Source organism: Lagopus muta, chromosome 2 (assembly GCF_023343835.1).
Source record: "Lagopus muta isolate bLagMut1 chromosome 2, bLagMut1 primary, whole genome shotgun sequence".
Lineage (NCBI taxonomy): Eukaryota > Metazoa > Chordata > Aves > Galliformes > Phasianidae > Lagopus > Lagopus muta.
In genome coordinates, this window is record NC_064434.1 from 81,680,005 (window position 1) to 81,707,866 (window position 27,862).

At 40.2% G+C, this 27,862-nt stretch overlaps 1 protein-coding gene and 1 long non-coding RNA gene across 5 annotated transcripts in view; one reads left to right on the plus strand and one right to left on the minus strand.

The window, feature by feature from the left end:
* Positions 1 to 18,590, minus strand: part of MOCS1 (molybdenum cofactor synthesis 1) — a 34,266-nt gene extending 15,676 nt beyond the window's left edge. For 2 of the 3 annotated variants that reach the window (XM_048936018.1, XM_048936020.1), the window contains exons 1-4: positions 18,414 to 18,590; positions 11,299 to 11,434; positions 10,353 to 10,520; positions 3,513 to 3,677 (exon numbers count right to left, since the gene is read on the minus strand). In XM_048936018.1, coding sequence (XP_048791975.1) covers positions 3,513 to 3,677; positions 10,353 to 10,520; positions 11,299 to 11,434; positions 18,414 to 18,539 — 595 coding nt within the window. In that variant the 5' untranslated portion in view covers positions 18,540 to 18,590. The remainder of the gene's footprint in view (positions 1 to 3,512; positions 3,678 to 10,352; positions 10,521 to 11,298; positions 11,435 to 18,413) is intronic. The other variant, XM_048936019.1, reaches the window with a different exon arrangement.
* LOC125689164 (uncharacterized) overlaps positions 18,576 to 27,862 on the plus strand; it is a 335,705-nt gene continuing 326,418 nt past the window's right edge. Inside the window, exons 1-3 of one of the 2 annotated variants that reach the window (XR_007375090.1) lie at positions 18,576 to 19,054; positions 19,149 to 19,264; positions 19,822 to 19,961. This is a non-coding gene — a long non-coding RNA (uncharacterized LOC125689164). The remainder of the gene's footprint in view (positions 19,055 to 19,148; positions 19,265 to 19,821; positions 19,962 to 27,862) is intronic. The other variant, XR_007375089.1, reaches the window with a different exon arrangement.

A 27,862-nucleotide genomic window follows, 5' to 3' on the forward strand; every position in this document is an offset into this window, starting at 1 on the left:
CTGGGTCTGTTCAGCCTTGAGAAAAGAAGACTGAGAGGGGACCTGATCCAGGTCTATAAATATCTAAGGTGTGGGGGGCAGAATGGCGAGGCCGGACTCTTTTCAGTGGTGAGTGGAGACAGGACAAGGGGAAATGGCCAGAAACTGGAGCATAGGAAGTTCCGCACAAACATGCGCAAGAACTTCTTTACAGTGAGGGTGACGGAGCACTGGAACAGGCTGCCCAGGGAGGTGGTGGAGTCTCCTTCTCTGGAGATGTTCAAGGCCTGGATGCCTACCTGTGCTACCTGCTGTAGGGAACCTGCTTTGGCAGGGGGGTTGGACTCGATGATCTCAGGAGGTCCCTTCCAACCCCTACAATTCTGTGATTCTGTGATTCTGTGAGATGCATAACCAATACCGCTCCTGGCCACAAAAAGAATGTGAAGAGTAAGGAGGGAATAGTAACCTAACTCTTGCAAGCAACTGTTTGAAGTTAGAACCTGTAATTCTTCTCCTTCATCACCTACTTGTTTTGCATGCACCCAGAAAGTTTGCAGCCATAGTGGTAGTTTTCCTTCCAATTAAGTTTATGAGCTGAATGTGGCAAGAGAGATAATGATACGTTGCTGTAAGCACAACCCAGAGCCTCAAATGGGATCAAAAAGCTCCACAACAGCTAAGAAAACCTTATGTGCAACTTCAGGAATGCAGAAATCAAAATCAACTAAAAGAGACAGGAAGCAGTCATAAGCAAGCAACAGATAAAACAACAATAAAACAATGTATATAGAGGTATAGGAGAATAACACAGCTTGCAGTGCATCTAAATCAAAGTTCTAACGAGTTCTACCTCTTACCTCCTGCCACTCTAACACATGCTATCAAAAATCTACACACAAACAAAAAAAATAGAAAAAAAAAAGAAACAAACCTATTTTGATTAACAACTACTATTAGTGGAAACAAGCTCAAAGAGTTTGGGAGCAGGGTAATTGTTCAAACTAAAAACCTACTACATTAAAAATATATCTGTAACAGCATTGCAGATTTTCAGGTTAACTGTTCTCTGCTTTTCTTCATGGAAAGCTGTTAAGAGTCCATTTGCATGCCATAAGGTACTAACTGAAACTTCCTTTTTAGATCAAAATCCTTGCGTGTTAATGGAACCGCAAAAAGAACAAAACCAAAATATTTCTGTACACTGCAGTAGAAATGAAATGCTATTTTTTCAGGAAATATTGTCGAGAAGCAGAAGTTTTCAAAATTTTTTTTGGACATTTCAAAATTTCAAGCCTTCTCCAAACACTGAAAAAATCCAATATTTTCATCTTTTAAGAAACCATAACCTTATCCAACTTTAAAGTAGAGTCATAGTGCTTCTAAGTAGGACTCTGTAGAGATTCTTCAACACGTCCAGAACAATCACATATGGGAAGCATGACACCTCCCAGTGTTTCATCCCTGCTGGAACATAGGCTTCAAGCCAATGTTTAATGATTCAATTACAGTAAAATATCTAATTTTCTTTGTACTGAACAAAAAAAGAAGATGCAGGCCATGAAACAAATTGGACAGCTACGTGCAGCACCAAATATTATTTATTTGTTCATCCCTTGAAATGCGGTAGTTAGAGAGGAACAGAAATGTTATGGTTCTCTAATGTGCTTTTACTTATCAATGGTATCAGTGCATTAAAGATACAACATCAAAATCCTGGAAAAAGTTCCCAGAGGACCTGAAAAATTTATTTCAAGTTTCTTGAGCTCCTGGCTAGCTCCAGTTGGATGAAACCTTTGCCTTCCACAGAATTTACTGGACTGTAGGAGTCTAAGACCAGGAATCCCTCTCACCTTAACAGAGCTACATCTGGTCGCCTCTGGAACTGCCACACGAGACAAGGTAGAACTGTAGGGCAGACTGTTTATTCTCTGCTCATTCCATACTTGGAAATCTCCTATTAAATTAAAAAAAAACCTCAAAAACAATTTAAAAAGTATTTTTACATAATTCCAGCCCTTAACAAAAGGAAAAAAAAACCAAAACCAAACAACAACCACAAAAGCAATGCTGTTTTTAACCTGATCTTAATAAGTATATATGATTTGGAGTTTTTATTCTCTTTAAAAAAGAAAGTCACAGAAGTTTCTCTGTTCATCCTCTATGGTATATAGAAGAACAATTTCTCTCTTTGTGGTTAAAGGCCCTTTTTCATTTTAAAATGGGAAAAAGAGAACGTTCATATAAATAAAAGTTATCCTTCTTCCTTGCTAACTTTTAATTTAACTATAAACAGCGCATTCCTAACAGCTTCCAATCAGATATGAAGAGCTGTGGCCATATAATTCAGGGAGCTTCAGGATGAGCTTTACCCCTTCAGTAGCAAAGGAAGAGCTTGCTTCTAGTGAATGTCACAAATCAGGTAATATTCAAATGCAGAGAGCAGAAGAAAAGAGCACAGTCACCACCTGCTTGTGATTAGATACTCCAGATACTTCTCTGCATGCCAATTATGCCATGACACAACCACATTAATAAAAGTCAGATTTCTGACAGGAAGAGATATTTGCATTGTGATGTAGACATCTGAAGAAGCACTCCCAGAGAGACTGCAGACAAAACCACCTTTCTACATTTGTCAACAGAATTTCAATTTGACAGAGGAGTGATTTAAACATAGAAGTTACTTCTCTCAGTATCCCAGATTTGTTCACCCCTTACCATGCATTTAGCTTAAGCTGTTGCACCATCTAGTGGCTACCTGGAAATTTTGTCAGAATTAGAAGTTCACAGCCTGCAAAAGTCACATTCGTAGACTGAATGATATAAAACTGTATCAGTTTTAGGTTTAGGGAAGGAAGCCCAAACATTTCTGCTAAACTTTAAGATAGAATTCACGATTCATTTAAACAAGGGTTTTTAATACTGGAAACATCTAAGCATTACTGAAATTGTTTGCAATTACTAGTTCAACTGGAGAGAAGTTACAAAGCTTGTATCTCTCCTCAAATGAAGTCAGGAACAGTTTGTACTTGTACTGCTTTTAAAATGCAGTGCCATAGGAAACACCACTAATCAGAAATGAGACACAGCTGGCACATCCCAAATGTAGCTTTCAGAAACTTCTGTTATTTGTCACATGAAGTTTAATTCTTGTGGTATATTAATCCTTTGCTGCCACAGTGAAATATGTTTCTTTGAAAAATACTAAACAACAGCACAAGATCTGGAGAGTTCTCTTGATTTCCACAACAAACTGGTACTCAAACAGGTACTGGTAACTGTAGACAGTCACCACTGACTGTGGTTGGTGAGTTGAGCCTCTTCTGCTCTTAACAAATTCAACTAAAGGTTCTATCTCTTAGCATTGCAGAAAGAAGTCACAATCTAAATTGCTAGCGTAGGTTGTTTTCCTTGGAATCAAAAGGACACTAATTCGTTTCTTTTCTGAAACAACTGAGCATGAGAGACATATCAAACAATTCACATTCCTGCTGGTTTTAAAAACTTTGCCTTTGAAGACAAATCTGTACCTTTCCTCCGGACAATGAACTCAAATTTAGCTGGAACCAAAGTATCCAGGCTAATGTTGATGGCATTCAGTCCTGCCTCCTTCAGTCGGGGCAATAGCCTGGCTAAGTTGATCCCATTGGTTGTGACAGCGATGGTTTTCAGCCCTTCTAGCTTGTACAGTTGACCTAGGAAAAGAAAATAAAAGTAAGAACACTTTAAAAGAAGTAATTTAACTGTAAATTAAACAGAAACCCCCCCAAAAAGATTCACAAAACAAATAAAATTCAGCAAGGTGGAAGGAAAACACGGACACATCAATCTGTCAGCCTTCTTCTGATCCACTCTAGCATACACCAATTTCAAAAGGTATAAGCAACAGCAATTTGTTGCCTGCAAAACTGCTTAAGAAGAACAATGAAAACACAACTAATTTTGTTCTCCATAGCTACTCTACTGTTGGAAGAAGGCCTCTGATCTTCTTTACCATCTTTTCCTTAATCTAGCATTGCAAACAGAATTCTGTGTTCTGTAATAGTAAGCAGCAGCAAGACATACCATGGCACCTGAACTAGCAACGCTTACCCTGAAGTGCTGCAGAAAAAAAGAACAGTTCTAACCTAGTGGCAGTGTCAAGAAATAGTGACTTTAAGCTGTCAAAATAAATAGATATGCTGCCATCTAGAGAGAAAAAGGTCAACACATCAGGCCATTACAGAGAATCTGAAGCAACAACATCCAATGAACAAAAGTATTTGCACTTAACAACTGGAAACTTTCGGTTAACAAAAGAAAACCAAGTAAGAAACAGCTAATGTAATGAGTTTAAAATTCAAAAAATGCTTGCTTGGAAACCAAACGAGGAAATCCTTGGCATATTCAATTCCCGGAGGGCAGCCCTTCAAACCTCTGGTTATCAATACAAGAACAGATGAGGAAAACAAACAAAACCGCATATACCATCTGTAGAAGCAGAATGAAAGCAAAGCCATAGCATCCACCCTAATTTCTTGGAAAGTATTTTAAGAACTCTTATTCTTGGGGCAATTCTAGTTACAGTACAAACATTTTACAGCTCATTCTTCACTGCCTATTTTACCTCTATTTGTTCACACTGATAAAGGTCTTACTTTGGCTTTATTTCATTTCTCAGTTATTCTCAAAATATTCAGCCTAAGCTTGGCCCAGAACTCCTAACAGAGAGGAAAAAACTAGCTGCCATGCAGGTCTCACAGCTAAAAATGTAAAATGCAGAAAGGCATAGAATAAAATATAGAAACAAATCCAGCCACAGCCTAAAATGGAAAAGTTTTGCTGTTGTTGTTTTAATAAAAAGGCAGGAACTCTTTAGGTTGTTAAGTGCAGGCAGCAGCTTTTGTCAGTGCATCTTCTCTTCCCTGTGCCAGGACGAGAGACAGGGCGAGGCACTGGAAATACATTAGTATGCAGAACAACTTGGATTGAGCCCAACTATGAGAAATTGGAGATAGGGACTTAACACTTAGACCAACAAACTAAGAAGGACCAGTTAGTACATTGTGTTATTTGTGAAAGCTAAGAAGTGGAATATTTGCAGTTGCTTGCTTTACTTTTTTTTTTTTCCATTAATGATCTCTAAATTAAGAAGGGGAAGAGAGTTTTCATAAATTTGGAACTCAATGTGTGCCCACATAGTAACCTGTTCACAAACTTTCGGCCACTGCCTTACCATCAACACAACATCAATACAAGAAAAGGTAACTGATAAAACTATGAAGTAGAACAGAAAACAGAACAGATGCTATGATTCAATTTTAGCTTCAGTAGCATGAAGCTAAAAACTTATTTGTGCAGCTTAAGCCATCAAGTAAACCTTTTTACATTTACTTCTTTTCCTTCAGGATAAAGAGCATCTCCTTAAACAGATGACTTTCTTATATATCCTCTTCTAAGAGTTTCTTCAATTGCATTTCTCCTGCTTGAGACCAGAAAATATATTTTGTCTCCTAATATATGTATTAACAAGTCTAATCTGCACAGGTTTACTCCAGAAATATGTATGCTACTATAAAAAGCCTGCCCTGGAAAATGATGTTCCTATGGGTCCCTTCCAGCTCAGGGTATTCTATATTTTCTCAGTGGAGACATATGCTACCCAGACAATAATAAACAACTATCATACTTTGTAAGCCCAGTTCTAATTTATGCCTGCAGTACCACAAAGGAGATGGATTCTATATTCCATTATCATCTGCTTCAGGAAAGTCTCAAATATATACTTTTGGCAGTCACTAGGACATGATAGAGGTTTCTGCTAGTGTTAGTTGCTGAGTCACAGCTTATGTATGTGCATGCAGTAAAAAGTTTATGTATGAATATTAGGAAAATATGGTTGTAATAATCTATCATTAAAATTAATGAGCTTTACTGGTGTTCCACAGATGATTTATGGTTAAGAGAAATGCTTGCTGAAAGCAAATGTAGCTTAAATCTCAGCCCTATTCAACTCCTGATGTAGTGTAGGCCGTTTCTATAAACTATCTACAACGCAATACAGGGCTGGAACTTGAGTTATCCAGCCCAAAGAAACATTAGAAACAAGTCACAGATGAAGAACTGGCTGCAGGATTGAGTCCAGAAGTGGTAGTCAATGGCTCAACATCAGGATGGAAATCGGTGATGAGTGGTGTCCCCCAGGGATTGGTGCTGGGGCTGACATTCGTTAATATTGTCACCAATTACAATGTCAGTGGGGTCAAGTGCAGCCTCAAGAAGTTTGCTGATGACCCAAGCTGTGCGGTACAGTCAACACACCAGAGGGATGGGATACCATCCAGAGGGACCTGGACAGGCTTGAGCTGTAGGCCCAGGTGAATCTCATGAGGTTCAATAAATCCAAATGCGAGGTCTTGCACCTGAGTCAAGGCAACCCCTACTACAAATACAAGCTGGAGAATGAAAGGATTGAATGCAGCCCTGCTGAAAAAGACCTGGGGGTAATGGTGGATGGCAAGCTGGACATGAGCCAGCAATGTGCCCTTGCAGAAAGCCAACCGTATCCTGGGCTGCATCAAAAGTGTGGCCAGCAGGTCAAAGGTTGTGATCCTGTGCCTCTACTCTGTGCTGGTGAGGTCTCACCTGGAATAGTTTGTCCAGATGTGGAATCCTCAGCACAGGAGAGACCTGTTGGAGTGTGTCCAGAGAAGGGTCACAAAAATGACCCAAGGGATGGAACACCTCTCCTGTGAGTACGGGCTGAGAGAGGTGACCTGATAGCAGCCTTTCAGTATGTAAAGGGGAGCTACAGGAAAGAAGGGGACAGACTCTTTAGCAGGGTTTGTGGTGACAGAAAAAGGGGAAATGCTTTTAGGTATAAAGGGAGTAGACTTAGGTTGGATAAAAGGAAACAGTCTTCTACAGTGAGGTGGTAATGCACTATAACAGGTTGCCCAGATGTGGCTGTGCCCTAACCTTTCAGGTAAGTTGCCCTGATCTAGTTGCACATGTCTCTGTTCATTGCAATGGAGTTGGACTAAATGACATTTAAAGGTCCCTTCCAACTCAAGGATTCTATGATCCTAAGTCAAGAACACAATTTTGAAGCCTCCATTTCTTACAATCTAATGCGTGCTTGTGGGTAAAAACCCTGTGAATCTTAGGAAAGCTGTTTTTATCTTACTTACCTTGTTGAGAGTAAATCAACTGGCACCTGAATAGCCATTTTAATGACAATTAATAGCCAGTGATCATGTTACTACAACCTTACCTTGACTAGATTTTATTTTTAAAATCATTCTGGAATTCTAGAGCTGCTGTTACATTAGTTTGAGGAATATTTTCCTATATAATAATAAATGGAGACCACAGTAAACATTTACTAACCAGTTGGGTTTTTTTGCTAGTACAGCAAGTCTTCAGATTTACCAAAATGTTATCATCTGTTACCATCAAATGTTATCATCTATTTAACTAGCTAGACCACCTCCATACAAAAGCATTGAGCCTGGAATTTGAACACCATCACATACTCCAACATATAATTAATAGGGTAGGGTATTCTGCAGTTTATGGAGTTTAACAAAAAAGAAACCTAGGTCAGAGACACAAAAAGCTGCAAACAGACTTCGATGTCCCAAGCCTCTGTATAACAATCTTATCATCAGTCTTGCTGAAGTCAGAAGGACCTGACAAATGTAATGACACTTTAACAATGGAGACATATTTCAGAGTGAAGACAGTTATAAAATAAAACAAAATAGCTCCACAAGGGCAAAATGACACTAAACAAGAAATTAATAGTTTTAAACCTGGTAGAAACACGAACATTACATCATGGAAATGTGAATGAATAGCGTCTTAGCACTTAGTAGCACTTAGTGCTACTGCCTTTTTCAACCTCAGACTGTTTCAGAATACTTGAAAAAGTCAAACTCTTGACTTTTTATTATCCAAATAAAGCATTTGGATCCTAAACCCAGCAATTTCTTGCTATGTAATTGTGAGCAGGCTTTTTAAAGTACAGCAGAACTGCTTAATCCAGTGCAGCTCATATTTCAGACCTAAAAGTGAAGACAAATACACTCATGGAATCACAAAGATAAAACAGAACTCCTGAATGTGCCTCACCTTCCTCTTAGGCTAGCCAAGATTTTTTTTCTCCAGCCTGTTGAAGCAATCACAGACTGTAATTCTCTTGCTCCTGAATCAGCACAATTTTTGCTTTTTCGAATCCTGCCCAAGAACCAGAAAACTGCTTACAGCCTAGAGCAGTAGGTCATACAAGGACTGTGCTGCCAAGGAAAGTTCTAGAGAAGTATAACTCTTGCCATGCAAAAGATGGATCACATATGATGCTGCAGTAACCTTAGGTTACACGATAAGGAATTTATATCTTGAATGCTATTATGAAGGTGAGATTTTCAGAGTCTGAGATGCCCACTTCTGGAACAATTTTGTAACAACCCTGTCACAAGATGGCTTCAATAAAGCTGAATACTTTGAATATTGCAGGAAATATTTTTAGAATCGTTTTCAGTGAATTTTCCCCTAATTGTTACATGAAATCTATTTAACAACTTTCTAGCGATCCTAATTGCACACAACTTATTGTAACATGACAGTCTTAGAAAAAACAAAAAAATTGTATATGGAGACTTAAAATTTTCTAGTTTTGAACATGGCTGAGAGAAAACAGCCAGGCAAATACAAATTAATTACAAAAAGAAGTAAAGTAACAGGACAATCATCTTAACAATCATCTTAACATCCATCACTTTTACACCAAGATGACTATTCTCATCTGTTAGAATGACAGCACAGAAGTTGTGAAGGTTCTCAAGAACACTATGATTCTAAGTTTAGTTGTGAACAAGAACATAGAATAATGTAAATCCAGTGGTTCAAATTGAGGTCCCCCTCCAATAGCCATAAAAATAAGCCCTTGAGAATTCAATCACTACAGTAGAACATACGAAACAACCTTTCTATCAATGCTTAGAACTATTGCAAAAATAGACTTATTTTGCAGTGAACTAACTACTCAGGGTAAACCCTCAACATTGAAGTAGCAGTGTTGAATATAAAAAGCCATCAGCTACTATGATAAAAAAAAAGTACAAACCAGCAAAGAAAACTCTGCACTAAACTGATAATGATACTGATTTCAATCCATTTTCATGCCAATACTGTACCCTCCAACTAAAAAAAGGATTATTATATTTTAAAATACATCTGCTTTTATAAATCTACTCCCCTCTCAGCTGGAAAAAGCCAGCTAAAAATAATTACACTTTTTATTGTGAGAAACACACATGACAGACTTCTTGAAATGTACATAATGCTCTCAAGCACAAATACAAATAACCATCATTCATGTGGGAATACCTGAGGGAAAGCTATTCCACCAAGTTCCAAAAAGATTAAGTTAGTACAGTCTGGGGGCTCCTCACAGTCAGGATACAAGCAGATCTCAAGCCACCTCACTCTAGCCTTACTTTTTCCAGCTCTTTATACTACACTGCTCTGAATAAAAGAGAGCAGGAATAGGGTCTGTTTCATGCAGCAAAACCCAGTCTATCAGCAGGCACTTTTTTCAAGACCTTCATATGCTGTATTAATCCCTCCTTATCTTCAGTACTTCTAAGAGTATAGCTGCAGAAACAGAAGTTCCATTGCCTACAATATGCCGAAGTATACCTACCTTCATAGCTTTAATTTAATACATTACCATTATCTTAAGCTGTTTTAATGTCCATGACATATGAAACTTTTGATAAGGAAAGAACAACTGGCTCAAGTCAAAATCAGGAGTACAATAAATTAATGCAATGTAAATCAAAAGAAGATGGACTTCAAAGGTTTAGCCAGTGATTTATCTTCCATTTAATTAATACATTCTCAGTGTATCAGTAACTTATAAAAGCATAGTCATTCCCACCATTCCTGTAAACACAGATGAGCAAATGCAATTGAAAATAAACAAAACAAACAATAACTCTCCCACCCCCAAAAAAGAAAACCTGTTTTGTTCTCTAGTTTGTAAACAAGTATCATCTCTTCCTCTGCAATGAGAACTTCCTCAAATGAGTTCTCAATTTTTCACCCATAGGGTGCATAATTGCATGCTATTTATTAGATGTTGAATACGAAGCCAGTACTAAGTTCAGCTGTCACTGTATGAAATTCTATTCAACCAGGAGAACAGAACTGGAAGTTTGCTGAAGGGAATTGCCTTCCATTTCACAATACTGGGGGAAAACAACATCATTTCAAATGCAATTATTCTTCAGGTTGTGGGACTTTATTAGTAGATAATTGTAAGTGTAGTTCTTGGTTCAATACATAATAAGTCACTTTGAATTACACTTTATTTACTGGAAACTCACCCACAATGTCAACCACATCAGGCCGGATAAGTGGTTCTCCTCCTGTCAGACGGATCTTCTCTACACCTTCTTTCACAAACAGTCCAGCCAGAGTGATTATCTCCTGAGCAGTAAGTAGCTCTGATTTAGGAGTCAGCTGAACACCCTCCTCTGGCATACAGTACTGACCTGAAACAAAGAACACAGAAATAAATGGCAAAAAATACTCAGCAACACTTAATCTAAAACTGATATGCAAAATGCACCAAGTGCAACCGCCTTTAATGGAAGCCAACTGACTGCCTTTCTTACATACAGATCATAAACCATGTCTTACAAGCAATTTCCTGGTTTCCTTCAAAAGCAAACCCACAACTCATTTGATGGGTCTCAAAATTAGATGGATCTACTTAAAAAGAGAAGCTGACTTTATTTCTATCTAACCTGCATTGAAACACACACATCAAACTCACCAGCAAGCATGGGAACATAGCCACAGACTTTGTAGATGTAGTTGTGGGAATGCCCACATACAAGCTTTCATGCTTATCACACACTTATGTATACAAACATCTAAAGGCACTTCAATCCAAATCATAGAATACTCTAAGTTGGAAGGGACCCACAAGCCTGTTCCACTACCCAACCACCCTCATTAAAAACCTTTTACTATCAACCAATCTGAACCTGCCCTGATGCATCTTCATGCCGTTCCCTTGGGTAAACCATGCCAAGTCTGACAAAAGACCCATTTTTACCAGATCCTAAGGCTTGCTCCTGCTTCCCCGTCCCATCATTTCAGCCCTAGATCAGTTTCTAACTGACCTGTGCCATTGCTTTGCCAAGACAAGAAACATAACACAGGGCCAAAATACCATTAAGTACTCTAGCACTATTCTTGGCATTTGCACAATGTGTTTCTACCTACTAGTGAATAAGAGCTTTGTGCAAGAAAGCACACACTTACACCTGAGGTTGCACTTCTCTGTCAAAGAAATTCTCAAGTAGTTGTGCTGACGCCCAAAGCTGTCAGTCAGAAAAGCAGAGAAGGGAGCAGCATGTTCCAGCAGAAAACGTGCTCTTCTTCCTGAGCTTTGCAGTTCCTGTAAAGAAAATCAGAAATGGTTAAATATTTGAACAGCAGTACTCAATACATACTTGCCACGTAAATTTTAATTTTATCTCAACAGATAATTATTATCTTTCTTTTTCCCTCACCAGGACAGCAGCACAAGAAAAACCAATGGCTTCTCCTTATGGCCCAAATTGGCCACACATTGATTAGTTTTCTTAATACCATAGAATAGTATTATCAGCTTTCCCATTTTAAGATACAGCCACTTTGCCACAGGTGCTTCAGACTTTTTGTGCAGCACAGGAGGCAGTGTTTTTCAATTGCGTCTCTTTGTATCTGAGAACCAGTGATCCAGGAACACCACCAGTCTCACTGTAGCTCTCAGATAACCAAAATCATTTATAAGGGTCCCTGCAGTTTAGCGCAAAATAAATAAAAATTGATGAAACTCTGCATCTCTGTTTGCATCCCTTCCAGCTTCCAATACAAGACATAACATCCTACCAATAGCAAAACCAAGTTATTGCTGTACATAATTATGGAGTTTCATGTTTGCTTAAAGAACATTTACAGAAAGGTTTTCCTGTCCAAATCTGAACAAGTGAATATTACCAAAATGCTTGTCTTTGATAAAAGACAACAAATATGAGGTGAGTGGGATTGGAAGAGAGGTATTATATGATCCTAAACACTCCAGCTGTTCAAGGTGTAAAAAATTCAGAATTTTAATAATGTCTTCATTGATGAAATAAATATTAAGATGATTTCTACTGACTTTTTTTCTTTTTTTTAACAGAGTATCATATTCTGGAGCAATACAGCTTTCGAGAAGCACTCAATCAGAATGGCTTGGGTTGGAAGGGATTATCAAGTTTCAACCTCTCTGCCACAGGCAGGGTTGCCAGGTGCTAGATCAAGTAGTAGATCAGATTGCCCAAGGTTCCATCCAACCTGGCCTTAAACGCTTACTTACCAGACCACTTCTAGATAAAGTGGCATTCCCCCTCCCCCCAAAAAAGAAGGTGAAAATTCAGCCACAAAATTGCACCTCCATTCAAAATCATGCTGGCTAGCTTTGACAGGCCACAATAGATAAAGGGTCACGTGAAGTTTTTACAAAAATCTAAGATGCAGAATGCAAAACTGGACAAGATAACACAAGTGGCCATTTAGGTCTCAGGCTGCAGGATGTGCCCAAGCTTTCTGTCAGTGTCTGACAGCAGCAGTAGGCACACTGGGCGAGGTGCACTCAGGTCAAAGAACTGCTCAGCACAGGAGTTGGCAGCTGACTGACAGAGCTTTAAACTAGACTTGAAGGGGGAAAGGAATAAAATCAGGCACGCAAGAGATAAACTATAGGATAGAGTGCCAAAACATGAAGGACAGCACACTAGTGAGAACCTTGTCTGTTCCATGAGGTGCCAGGTATAATGAAGAACATTTGAAATGTTTCTACATCAATACACACAGCAAGAAGATAAAGCAAGGGGACCTAGAAGACTTGACTCAGTCCTAGAACTGCAATATCATTGTGATAAGCTGTAGTGGAAATGCTAAGTGATGGCTTAAACCAGTGATTGAGCACCTGGTGGCAAGGCAGGGCCAACCCAGGGGAGCTCAGGTGAATGCAATGTACCTGAGTGACCAGAAGAGGTGGAGCTAGGATCCACCCCATCCCAGACCTCATCTAAGGGCTGCAGTTGGAGGCAAGCGTATTTTGCTGGAGATTACTGCCTACCTGAGGCCTTCTGTGGGTAAGTAACTTCTTTCCTTTATTTCCGTGGCTGCTGCATTTGAGTAAATCCTCACTTGTTGTAGTTATGCCCTCGCTGTTCTGCTGTGCTTTCCATTGTGTTACATAAGAAAAACCTGGTGGGAAGTCTGGGCCTTCAGCAGGAACAAGCAGGGGATGCTGTGTGTGGCGGGGGGGGGGGGGGGGGGGGGGGGCTGAGCTGTCACTAAGAGTCATCAGCCATGTGCCCCAGCAGCTAAAAAGCACAACTATATCCTGAGGTGCATCAGGCCCACTACTGCTAGCTGCAACTTCAGCTACCAGCAACTGATGTTATTTTGACTCTAGCTGAGCCAACTCTTTGGCTGCTGGTAAACTTACAAGCAGGAGCAGTCTTTCTTGGCAGTAAAATCTTCCCATCAGCCTTTAAACAATTTCCTGTGCTTCCTGATCTAAATGGCTTTGTGATTAGTTAAAGCCTCTGAAAACAACCTTGGTTGTAGAGGGGCTAAAGAAGGTGTAAGGTGGATGACTTCAGAGCTCTGAAAGCTTCTGTTTAACACTGATAAAATGGCATACTTGTTTCCATGTGCTTGCTTATCTCCCAGACAAAATTTTTCAGTTTCTGTTTTGCTCCGAGTGGAGACCTCCAGAGGGTGAAAGCCAAGTCCTCCACAGTCGTGTCCTTCCCTCCTTTGCAGTAACAAAGATGTCTGTGGATTAATGTTTGTACAGCTATTGTCACTGACATGTACACTGCTCAGATTCATTCTTGCACAGGACTCTTCTCCCATGTGCACAGGAAGAACAACTCATGTTTTCTTAATCTCCCTGGGGAAATGCTGCAGCCTGTGCACTTATGGATTGTTTACAAGTTCTGTACAGCTTTATTTTCCCCAGGAAATCAAAAACTGGGAGCTTACTTTGTTAGAAGTGCTTGTTCTTTCTCATTTAGTATGAGAACTCCTTAGCAAACCAGTCGAAGAAGAGCCTAACTAAATATTCAGGCTTAACTCCACTTGTTTCCCAGCTAGAAAATATGAAGGTAATTTAAATACTGCTATTCTCAAATCACAATGTTTGTTCTTTGAGAGCCATTCTCACCGTATACATTCTCACATACATTCTCATCAGGCTATATTTCTGGTGTTCTCCTATCTGTTATTTTAAGAAAGTGTCCATATTTGAAATGAGAAGTACATCCATGCTTATTATTTTAGTCCTTCCATGCAGAGCGCTCCCCTGCTGCTTCTTTCTCAGTCATTCATTTTTGCGCTTTGTGTAGGATGAGACCTCCTTACCCATGGCATGTGAAGGCAGAACAGCATCAACCTTCTGTCTCCCCACTCTGGACTGAGAATTACAGGCAAAGTAAGAAAAATGCTATTCTCTTGATAGACTGAAGTCAAAATAAGTGAACTTATTTTATTAAATGGATGTCAAAGTAGCATAATTTCTTTACAAGCACAATGATGTGCTTGAAGTAATTTTCAGGAAAAAGTGATCAGTGGCATGAGATTAAAGGAAGCAATGATTCTGTTCCTGAGTCACATCTACTGTGCGTGGCAGAGTAGATGTTACAGACATGGAAACTAAAGCAGACTTACATGAGGAATAATATTGACCTTCATTAATTACTCTGAAGCAACTGTCAAGAAGCAATATTTAAAGAACATGTGCTCACCAGGCAGCTAGTGTTAATACTGCTTAAAGATCCTGTTGGAGATAACTGACTTTTGTTTCTTGCTGGAAAATACTTTTCAGTGCTGGAATGGTCAAACAAAAAGTTTCATAGGGTTGCTAGCGCCAGTCATGGTCTTGTCTAAGAGGAAAAGAGTAACTGACAGTGGAATTTTTAAGCTGTTAGTTCAGTTTCTGTCCTGTTTGATGTCACAAGGAGGAATTAGGAGACACCATGAATTCAAGAGCACTCAGGTTGAGTTCCAGAAGTGAATCCTGTATTGCCGTATCTGCCACTGCAGCCAATGCTGACTCATATTCTTAATCAATTCTTCAGGGAAGGCTAAATGTCTGAGGCAGAAACCCAGATACTTGGTAACTGAGAGCAAAGAATAAGCCTGCTCTCATCCAATCTCATAAGCAGGATTTTCTGACAGGAAGGAGTATGGTGAGATTGGACCTTGAGGCACTTGTAGCCTCTGAGTGACCCACTGAACAGCAAAAGCTGCCTGCTACCATTCCCAAGCTAAAGGGAAATGGTTATTCAGTTCCCTACAGTTGGAAAAGAAGGGTGTTGTGACTATTTTAACCTACTGATATCCAACCGTATAACTTTCTGATTCAAAAGGCAGGGCTATTACTCCCTAGCCCCTACTCCCTTCTATAATTGACAGGAGAGTCTTCTGCACATAGGAGCATGCCCTGTCACAGAGTGTGCTACATCTGATCTATGGAAAAAGTAATTTCACCCTCTAGGATGTCAATCCCATGTTCTAAACCAGTACTGAAAGAATAAGTGCTTAGATGACTGCTATATTTTGACAAGCTGTCAACCCTTCAAACCTGCCAATTCACCTGTAATTTCCACAAGAACTCTTCTAGCAATCCAGCAGAATTGGAACCTGTCACCAGTATTAATAACAATCAGGAATACCACAAACTGACAGATAGTGGAAAAGTTCAGTTAAACAAGAGCAGAGAGCTCCTTAACAATGCAATATTACCAAACAGTTCTTCTGGCCTGGCCTCAAGGACCACCACAACAGTATCAGCATGGCTCCTGCTGCCAAACCCTGCAGGCTCTCTCAGCTCCTGCAGTCCTGCTGGACAAGTCCATGCACCAGTGCTGCCTTCCCAGCCTAAAGGCCTAGCACTAATCTGCCAACATCTTAGATACAACTCAGCAAGAGCTCTTCTGTTTCATGCCTCACTTCTAATGTCTTGGGTTAGGCAAGCAGTGAGGTGTCCTTGTTCAACATGGAAGTCAGACAACCACAGAGGATGAAATGGGTTTAAGTAGGTCAAGTGCCAGAATGAGGTCTGAGCTGGGAAGTCCAAGACAAATGTTTTTCTGAAAGCTCCACAGCTGCTGCACAACAGTTGGCCCTAAACAGCATGCTTCAGTTTTGGCTTCTGGCACAGAAAGTGCTGCTCATGGACTTTGAACAGCTACCCACAAAATGGAGTGCCAGGACACAGAGTTTCAGGCATGAATGGACAAGAAAGGCCATATGAGGTCTGTTCTAGACTAGCTGGGCTCTTTCCTTTACTCCAGTGAGTGCAAAGAAAGTTTCAGTCAACTATGTTTAAGTTACGTGATTTACATGAGCTGAAATTAAACTTCATAATAGGATGCCAAAGACTTTTACTGAAGTGACATATTTATAAAGGGGTTAAAAAAAAAAAAAAGACTAATTTCCTTAATGTTATCACTCAGAAGCCCTATTACACTAAGAATCCTGTCTTCCTCATTGTATTTTTGCCCAGGAACTTCTTGCTTACAATAAAAAGTTATATAGGAAAATATACCATTTTGTAGTTGAAATACATAATCCTACATAATGATATTCTTGAATAAGAAAGTATTTAGATATATATATGATCTTGTGCAGAAGATGACAGGCTGGCATTAGATCTTCCACTGTTAACTGTAAAACCATTTCTGGAGTGATTCACACAACCAGAGATGCAGGAAAAGGGGCTCTCAGAGTACCTGTTGCTACCTGCCATTATCTAATCTTTAAAAAAGAGATTCTACCCTTGGCAATAGAACATTCAAACTGTTGCCTTGGCTGGCAACTGTATCATAAATACTAAGATATGAATATGTTTTATCATGTAGATGAATCAGTCCAGTAATAGTCCAGCCAAGTTCTGGGTTTTACTCCTAAGCCATTTACCATCAACTTCCCAGATATTTATCACATATCATAAGAAGTTTGTACTATCTTTGCTTCTGCATTGGCTTGGTTGCTGTGACCTGCAAGGTTTTAGCAAGTATTCCAGCACACTTGTCATTGGTTATTGCCACATAAACAAATCTCCCAATCACTTTCATACTCTCAACCACTGTGGTTTTTTCTCCTAAAGGATATAGGGGTTTCAGACCTACATGGTAAAATCAAGCTTTTCCAAAAATATTCCTGACTGTGTGCTACAGCCACTTGATTTATAGAAAGTAACTGGTCATGCTGGATAGGGCCCTAGGCAGCCTGAGATAGTGGTTACAACTCTGCCCATGGTGTGAATTTGTAACCCAGTGATCTTTGAGGTCCCCTCCAAACATTCTATGAGAATTAATTCTAATCAGAATTTATTAAAATGTTTAGTTTAGAGGAAAAAGAAAAAAAAAGACACAAAACCTCAACTAACTTTTGTAGGTCGTTGAGCCAAGTAACTGTTCAACAAAGCAATGTACAAATCTGTTTGACTTTCTGTAAATAAGTAAGTGGTAGTGAATGCATCCAATTCTGGTGACACAAGACTGGCAGCTTTAGGTTACAGTGTGCTTGCTGAAGCCAGCCATGCAATCGAAAGAAAAATCAATAAACCACCAGTGGATTAGTCAGGATGTCGTACCCTGCCTCTGATAGATGGCTGTGCCTCAACGCGGAGCTTTTTCTCTTGCATTTGGGCACCAAGAAACCAAATGTATCTGAGGGATCTGAAGTGAAAGTGGGAGAAGCTGGAACTGAACAACACACAACACCTTTGTTTACTTCACGTGAGGGGCTGAAGAAACAGTTCCGTGGTACAGCTCACATGGCTATTCAGAACATAACCACCCCTAATTTTGATTTGGGGCAGCTCAAATTTGATCTCAGCAAAGTAAGGGCATGGAACTGACGTACTGTCATGCTAAGTTTGTGGACTGCAAACTTATTATCCGTTATTATCCACTCATCTTTCCCATGCAAGTTACTTAACACCGTTTTTGCAATGTGATCTCGGGCGAAGCCAAGATCCCCGTGGCACCCACCTCAGCAGCGGCAGTGACGGCACGGGGACCTTACGCTGCCCACAGTTACTCAGGGAAACTTTCAGAACTCGCACAAAGCGTACCGAGGGAAGCCTGGCTCACCACCAGCAGCGCCCCACAGTTTACGTCCCCTCAATTTTACCCGCAGGACACAGCGTCAGGATTGACAGCTGCAACCTCTGCCTGTGAGGTCAGGCATTCGCCGGCGGGACCGCCTTAGACAGCCGCTCCGGGAGGAGACCCACCGACCACCACGCACAGCCCCTGCGGGCACACCTGGCGCCGCACCGCTCTCATTACAAAGCCGATCCCCGGGCGCCCTGCGCGCGGACTCACCTGAGCTCGAGCCGCGCCGGTGGGTGCCCGAACGGGCGCCCCGGTGCTGCACGCCCGATCCTGCGCCGCCCCGAGAGCCCCCCGCAGGAGCAGGGGACCCCCGCGCCGCCCCCACGCCGCCGCCATGCGGCCCGCGACACTCGGTGGGGGGACCGGCACGGCCACCGCGACACCGCCTGCCGTCACGTGGGGAGGAGCGGCGGCCAATCAGAGCGGCCGCAGAAGCGGCGCTGCACGCTGGGAATTGTAGTCCGGTCCCCTGGGGCGGGTGGTGAGCGGTGAGGTGCCCGGAGGCCGAGGTCCAGCCGGCCCACGCGGGGCAGGGTCCCAGATGTCGCTCGGGAGCCCCGCATTCCGCACTGGCGAGGGCAAAGCCTCCACCGATCGCTTTGTCATCTGCTTGTCCCCGCCCTTGCCCCGACCCTTCACGCGATGCACGTGTGCAGCCCCGAGGCCTGCAGGCCATGTGGGGCCTCCCTGAGCACGGCTGTGTAAGGTGCTTGATAGAAGGGCTCGCACAGCTTACTCCAACAAGTCCCCACAGCGACAGGCTGAGGACCAGAAATCCTGTTATCAGCAGTAGAACGTTTCCTGTGAAAGCAAAGACTTCCTCTTCAATCTCTGTCTTAAAAGGGAACAAGGTAAAACTTTGTCAAAAGACCGAACTTTTATTTCTATCTTTATGAGACATTCCAACAAACTTAACAAAAACCAACTAACATTTTGGTTTCCCAGCACTCTCCCCTCCACTCCCACCATTACACAAGAATGGGATCTTAGGAAGAAGTGCCCTGTGGCCCACCATCCTGGTACATACCAGCTGCCTGTGCTTTCACATGACCAGACTGAAGGTGAGGTTGTTCTGAACTTGTCTCATACCTGAAAGGAGGACACAGTTCCCCAAAAGTTTCCCCTCATTCTGTTGGCTACACTTTTGAAAGACACATTTCCGTACATGATTTCTTCTGCTCTAAGCACTGAAATGCTGCAGCTCTTGTATTGCTGTAGCTGGTGAGAGTACAACTTATGCACCGTGCTGCTCCTGTGATAAATCTCCTGGTTTAAATCATGTCATTTTCCATTACCAATTTCTTATGCTACAAAGACATTAAGAATTCCTTGCTGAGATGTGAATGAGAAATCCTGCTTTCAGTAATACCTGATACGTGATTGACTAGACCCTATAATTGCTTGTGTCAGCTATTATTTCAAGGTGTAGTTACATGTATTGTTACAGATTCATACCCTTAATTGGGTTATACTTAAATCCTTACTCTTTAGCGAAATGCCTTCTTATGTCTAATTCAGTCTTTGGCATTTAGACTTTGTTCAGTCTGTAGACTGAATGTAACCTGGTAGAAAGATCTCAAGGTTTAATGCAATATTATTTTCTTTTTTAAATCTGAAGGCCTTTGAAAACAAATATGGATTTGAATGATATGTGACATGGCCAAATATTATCTTGAAACCATTCTCATCAGCATGGGATTTTTGAGGTACTTTCAAGGGAATGCATACACAGATTGAAACAATGGAGAGGATAACAAGGTAAATGCTGATTTTATTTATAATTTTCAAAAAATGCAGAAGCAAGCTTGATGGTTACATTTACATTGCATATGTGAAGGGTTACCTTTTCCTGTAGAGCAGAAATAACTCTAATTAGAGGATTTCCTGACTTTAAGTGAACAGCAAGTGATAATGATAATTAAGGCTGAAATACAGAAAGGAATTTAGCTTTCTATTAAATGCAATAATTGTTTAAGTGAATATTTCAATTGCAAAAAAAAATAAAAATGCATAAAGATCAAAATTAATTACAACTTGAGATAGGGACCAAAAATTATATATTGTTGAAAAGTCCACAGGATTCTCCCTTAATTATTTTTATCTTCAATAAAGGGACTGGTTCTAGAGTTATTTTAATACTGTATTAAGCTTGACTTACATCTGTAATACAGTAAAGATGTACATGTCAAGAAAGTTAAAAGTGAAATGTCTTTGAATATGTGAAGATATTTTGGGTTTTATTATGTGTAAGTATAGGCATTTTTCAGTAAACAAGCATAAAATCAGCTTTTACACCTCCAAAGGCAACAACTCACTCTCAGAAGTTGCTACTGTTGATTGACAGAAATGCTTATCTAGAATTTAAAAAAGAAAAACACAACAGCAGCATAAATGTAAGGACTTATCTGTGTAAGAGATAATTCCATTCTACTGGAATTTACTAGAATACAGTCTTATCGTATGTTCTGAAGAGTGAAAGTTCTTGCACAACTGAGACAGTGGCTGGAGGTTGATTTTCTTTGCCTCTCTCAGCAGCTATCTGAAGAACTAGTACTCAGTGAGGAATTAGAGGCTTGAGATTTATGTATTTAAGCTGAGGTACTGTGCAGTGTGATGCCCTTGTGCTGTAACCAAAGCTGTGTGTGACATTCCATCATGGCAAAAAATACTTATCTACATCTAACTGAAAAAAGCAGTGGCACTTTAGTGAAGCTCAAGATTGTTGTTCAAGGCAGTTTTAGGATCCACAGAGACTCTTGCCACTAGGCTTTCAGTTGTCTTCCATACGTTATGCAGACTTTCATTGGTGTTTGGTACAGAGTAATTCCATAGTGCGACTTCTCAAGAGTGCAATTTCCTGCCCTTACCACTGCTGCTTTCTTGTCTGACTTTCATGGAGCCTAGATTACAGAAGTCTAATCTGCTGTGTACTTCCAAGATTTTGCTGAATTCATGCTTAACATGCTTAACGCCTCCCCAGTCTAATTCAGCACAGTTGCACAGAGCTTTTCTCAAGGCACTGCAGTGTGCCACTCACAAAAGTCAGCGTGCTGACCAAGAAGCATCACACCTACATTGGCAATCAAAGGACAGAGTCTGCTACATATATACCAGTGTTCTGTGTGTATCTCAGAGTTTATCTCAGAACAATACAAAAATGTGAAGTGCTGGACTACTCTGGTGTTTCAGATATGGATACATTTTAAAATGCTTTTTAATCATGAGATAATAATAGAAAGGTAAAGGAGAAAGCACTATGTGAGCTGATAGACCTGTTACACTGAGTCATGATTGCCTTGTTAACCAAACTAAGCACACACTGAGAGTTGTTTCTCAACACCTTATGAAACTTTGGGCTACAGGGCAAAGTTTAAAATGTGAACTTGTCCTCATGTGTGGCTGGAACACTGCCAGGTCTTGTACTGCGGCTAAAGAAAGGACAGACTACAGAAATTCTTGTCTAGGATGAGATGAGGGAAAACCTGCATATCTGACTTCCTGGTATTTGACCAGGAAATAACTTTTAGAAATTGAAAAAACACTTTCATTTTTTTGCCTGTTCCATGCAAGCAGAACATCACCAGTCTTGGCATCTGTTATTAATAAGCAACATAGGCCCTTCTTTAAAGGAACTACTGCTGGAGGTTCACTGTTAAACATAAGGGCAGAACTGCCTTAAAACGTCTCACAGCTGTTCATAACATTCATTTCATAACATTTTTCAATTCAAAGAACACCGTTGCGTAATTACTTGTGTCTGCAGTTGAGAAATCCTAGGTAGTTGATAAAGCAGAAGATTGAGTTGTAGTTTGCTTTCCTCTTTCCACTCCTCCTTCTGTATTTTCTTTAATGTCTTCCAATTTTTCTGCTTTCAATAATGATAATAATAAATGTTAATTTAATGCTGCTAAACTCAGAAAGATAAAAATGTTGGCATTCTCTGTTTGAGAAAGCAGTATATAGTGTACAGCGGCGGTAGAATATCAAGGAATCCAACTGATTGTTCAAAATAAAGCTAAGTTTACATTTACTCGTCAGTACTTCTGCACAGCTACACTACAGAAAGGGAAGTAAGAAATGCATGAAAAAAGATTGTGATATACAGTGGAAAAGTGGGAAAAGAAAAGAAGGAAAACAAGGGAAGGAAATAGAGGAAGAGAAAAAAGGGAGAAAGGGAGGGAGGTATGGCAGGAAGGGGAAATATTATTTGCTGTGAGCTTAAACTCATTTCTGTACAGCTTTTTCTTTCTCTTTTGACTTCTTTCCTTTAAATGAAATAGTACTGTCAAGCCTTCAGAATGGCACAGTTGAAGAACAGTGGCACTATTAGCATTCCTGTTTTATATCTACAAGTTCTGTGAAAGACAACTGCTGAGCTTTTGTTTATCTGGAGCAAAATTGCACAGTTTCACCCTTTACATAAGATTGCTGATGAGCAGGTCATTTATGGGCTGATCACAACAACCTTGCTTGTCTAATTGGATGCTTATCACGTTTACGTCCTGTGAAAATGTAAAAAGAATAAATGTAGTGATGTAGAACAGCCCCACCAAATAAGATTGATGCAGATATAATCAAAGGAAAGATTAGGCAAATCCCTTTCTCAGCTTAACTTAGTGTGAGCTGATTCTACCCTCATTAGCTCTACCATTTATTCAGTATCATTGCTGTTTTTACTCTTTTAGATTTCATCCCTATGTTTGGAACAGCAATCAATTTCATAGACTCATAGAATGGCCTGGGTTGAAAAGGACCTCAAAGATCATCTAGTTTAACCCCCCTGCTATGTGCAAGGTCACCAACCACTAGAGCAGGCTGCCCAGAGCCACATCCAGCCTGGCCTTGAATGCCTCCAGGGATGGGGCATCCACAGCCTACTTGGGCAACCTGCTGCAGTGTTTCACAACCCTCTGTATGACAAAATTCCTCCTAATATCTAACCCAAACCTCCCCCATCTCAGTTTAAAACCATTCCCACTTGTCCTATCACTACCCACCCTTGTAAACAGCCGTTCCCCCTCCTGTTTATACGCTCTCTTCCATTTATTTGGCTTGACATATGATCTTATGATATATGATAGATATTTCCCATGACATTTGCATTAAGAAAGCGCAGTAGTGTCAACAAAAAACCCTTTTTGACATCCCAACAATGTAATCCACAAGAGCATAGACCTTCAAGACATTTTTTGTATGTGTGTGCTGGAAATGTTTGATGCAACTTGAAAATCACTTCTAAATAGTGATGTATACTTGCCTTTCAACTTTCACGCCAGTAACCAGCGTCCTAGTCTACCTAGGGAAGTATTTACTTTGTGGTTATATCTTGGCTTACTTTGTTAGACAAGCAAAATTCCAGTCAGTTAAGCATTCCCTCAAAGCAAGTTAAACTGTAACAGACAACATTTTCAGAAAGTTAATTTGTATCAAATGATCTTTATCAAATTAAAAAGTTACAAGATATAAAAATAGAGCAAAATAAAAGAAATTAGAAGCAACATCAAGGCATCTTTGTGGGTGGTTGGCATTATTGTTTTGTGGAAGTTTATATCAAAGACTATATTTTTACAGATGCTGTATTTCCCTATTTAACATCCCAGAGATATTTCTGTCATTCCACATCTCCCAGACACTGTAGTTCTGTTCAGATACTGCAAATCACAATAGAGAACAATGGTTAAGCAAATGTAATCTCACTGAATATTTCCCTCTTACATCTCTGGCTATAATCGTGTAAAAGAAAGACAGGAAAGATCTGTTTGCAGATTCACTCTCTCCTTTGATCTCCCCTTCCCAACGTTTTCTGTAAGCTGTTTTTCAAAAAATATTCAAAATGTAACAGTGTTTTGAGAAAGCTTTCCTTCAATTTTCAAGCAGAGGGTAATTACCTTTTTATGCATTGTTTAGTCACATAGATGAAGGGAAAGAAAAGAGTTCTGCTCTTCTCATTCCTGCCACTCACCTTCACATAAGTGACTGTATACAAATAGTCTATTAGGTTACAGAAAATCAAGCCCTGGAGAGGTACCTGCCCAAACAGTAGTACTCAATCTAACCTCAGAGAAGCCATCAGACCAGAAGTTGCAAAACTTACAACAACTATGTCTGCTACATTTAAGGCTATATTGTTGGTAGTACCTGCTTTTCTAAAGCTTTTCACCCGTTCTGGTAATTAGTCAGGCCTTGTGACTGGCTATCTACTGAGTCTCTGAAATAGTTTGCTGTGGAGAAGTGAGAGTGAGTTTATTCCAAAGAAAATGCATTTAAAGCATTCTATTGGCTTTGTATTTCTTTGTAGTTAGTGATTCATTAGGCTCTCGGCCCTAGAAATTTTGTCTCCTGACCCAGTTATTTCAGCTTCAAACCCTCTGACTGCAAAGCTACAAAAGAAGGAAAATTAATTATAAAACAAAACATGAAAGTGGAATAGGCTGGTTTGATACTGACTTGAGTGGGCTTTTGTTTGCTGGAAAGACTGTCCTCTTAGACAGTGGAATGCCTTTTTTGTTGTTATTTTGTTAAGCTTGGCAGCTTTGCCTGTTTTCGCAATCTGGTAACTTATCTCCAGTATCACTGCAGCAAAAGCTCTGCTCTCTTGGCAGCATCATTTTGAGTCAAAGAGGTTTTGTGTTGTGGCTGTTTACAAGTTTGTTTCTTCTTCTGACCAAAGAAAATAACTTTATCTTGAGTAAGTCTTCCTTTTCCAAGTGGCATCCTCATGATACTCATGAGGAAGGCTGAGCACTTTTGGTAAATGCAGCATGGCAAAAAAAATGGGGAGAAGAAGGAGAAATGAGTGAGGACAAAGCAGAAAATGTGGGACTAAGACATTAGATTTTAGTATTTACCTTAGATTTTATGAACAGCTGGAAATGGCAGCTACGTTCAAGAAGTCACACAACCTTGAGACTTGAATGACTGTAACATTCTAGAAGGATTTTGCATTTTTCAGTTAAAATGTGTAATTGTTCCATAAGATTTCAGCATGCTTTAACAAGACAGTCTCTCTCCACATAATTGCATTTCTCCCTGCAGTACAACACAATCCCTCTTGAAAGCCAGATTGCTTTAAACAGGCATGGAAGAGGTAAAGGAAAGACCGTCAGTGTGATGGTTCAGTGGGATCTGAACTGACAAAAGGATGCAGTTACTGCCTTGTTGTTTCATGTGTCAACTGCTGGGAATCAACACCCTATTGGATCAATGCTGTTTTCCTCTATTTTCTTTCTTTCCTCTTCTGAAATTTAATATCACAATGACAGGCTATTGTCCTCCACAGCCAGTCCCTATCTTACAGTTGCAAAATCAAGTACTTAGGGAAAAAGTAGCCCTAGTTTTGACATCCATCTTTGAACACTCTTTGTTTGTTCCCTTACATAAGTATCCTCAATGTTCAGTCTCTTTCTTGTATTTTCCATTCCCTTAAATTCCTCTCTCAGCTTCTGCTCACCTGTTCTACTGTCCTTTTCTAGCCTTTGTTTCTAATCTTTTCTTTAAATTGCAAATCTGCCTTCTGCCAACTGTGCATCTGAAATTGGTGAGTGAAACATATTTACACATGACAATTTATCAAAGCAGGAATAGATGCTCAGAGTTATGGGAATTGGGGGGAAGGTTGTTCCCCTCCAGACAAACAAACAAACAAACAAAAAACAACAAGACAACAAGAACAAAACACCACCACTGCCAAAAAACAAAAACAAACAAAAAAAAACCAGCCACAAAGAAAAATTACTAGCAATGTGTCAATTGCAGCCTTTGTTAGAAAGTTTGCTATCTGAAATATCAGATTTTCATGTATTTCAAAAGTTACAGCCTCTAATTGCAGCACTGAGATGTCCTTCTCATGTCACCTGAAGAAGTGATGTGACTTCATACTTAATTTTTCTCTTGTGTGCAGCCCTGCCTTCAGGAAAAAAGGATTGTTTACAACCTCATTACCTGTAATTTCAGAAGGCTGCACCGTCTACATTAATTACAACCTGGAAACAATTGGGCTCTTCCTATACCTCTCTTTGGCTAGAATAGGCACACTCATCCCAATAACAGTTATTAATTTTGTAGCCACAAGAACCAATAACTAAACAAAATAACTTTCTTTTGTGGTTCTTACTCCCTCCATTTTTGAAGGAACCTTGATTTGATGAGTCTGATTAAATCCTCATATTTAATTATAGTAACCTAATTTATTTTACATTCACTCACTGATGAGAGCTTCATTATACGCTTTTACTTTGAACTTTGGCAAAGTTACAGAGAACAGGAAACCTGCATAGGTCAGATTCGCTCTCCAGTAAAGAACGGTGAATCAGAGGTGACTCAAACTTTGTGCCTCGTTTGTTGGCAGTTCAGAGAAAGTCCTTTTTCAGTTTACATATCTTAAGGCTTAAAAAGCAGCATGTAGTGTCAGCAAGGTTTTCAGGGGGTGACACTACTCTTTTCACATTAAACACAATAACTATACTGTACAGTGCAGCAGGGCAAGGACCCTGTTAAGCTGAAGATAACAGAGCAGATAAAATCACATGGTACATAGCCTGGATCTGCAGTGGTGCCAGCTCAGATCAAGAGAGGCATGGAGATAGTGCAACAGCATCTGCATCCTAATGGAGATCATCTGTGTGAGTGCAGCAAAGCACTGATAAAATTGTTCTGCTTCTGGAGTTACTGCTTTACTTCTAGCATAGAAACATTAGCTCTGTGCTTATAGTGCACCATTGATGTGGTTTTGGAAGGAATGACAAGATAGCTGAAACACAGACTTAATAATAAAAGCCCTCAAGGATATGAAATAGGAATATCTCTTCACTTTTACTGCTGATGTGCTGGGGCTTAACCCAGCAGGCAGCTTAGCATCACACAGTCGTTCATTCACTCTCTCTCTCCCCAAGTGTTTGGGAGAGAGAATTGGGAAAAAAGGTAGAATTTGTAGGTTAAGATTAAAAAAACATCTACTAATATAGAAAAGGAAATGAGAAATAATAGTTTTATATATTTTTTTTTCCAAAACAAGCAGTGCACAACACAATTGCTCACAACCTGCTGACTAATGCCCAGCCAGTCCCCAGGCTGAGGCTGTCCTCTCAGCCAACTCCCCACAGTGTTCCTGTTTTTTCATGTGATGTCACGTGCTATGGAACATCACTTTGGCCAGTTTAGGCCAGCTGTCCTGGTTCTGTCCTCTCCCAATGAATTGTGCCTGCTCACCCCCCTCACTGGCAGGCCAATATGAGAAGCTGAAAACTGATACATCATTGGCTCTGTACAACAGCAATCAGCAACAACTAAAACATTGGTATGTTATCAACATTGTTTTTTTTGCTGAAACCAAAACATAGCAGCATACCAGCTACTGAGGAAAATCAATTCTGTCCCAGCTCAAATCAGGATATTATTGTAGTTTGGTATCTGAGATCCTGCAGGTCCCAGCCCACAGTGCAGCTGCAACAGCTGCCCACTTATTAACTGTGACAATGTTTCATTTATTTTTCTCCTAAGGGTGAGGAAGAAGTAAAGTTGCAGTAGAACTGACACAGCACCTTTGTGTAAAAGCCTTTTATCTGTCACAGACACCAATATGCGTCCTAACACAGCTCCACAAACTGATTGAGTGTAGGGTAGAAAACAGAGTGCAGGTGTCTGAACTCCTAATTTCCTGC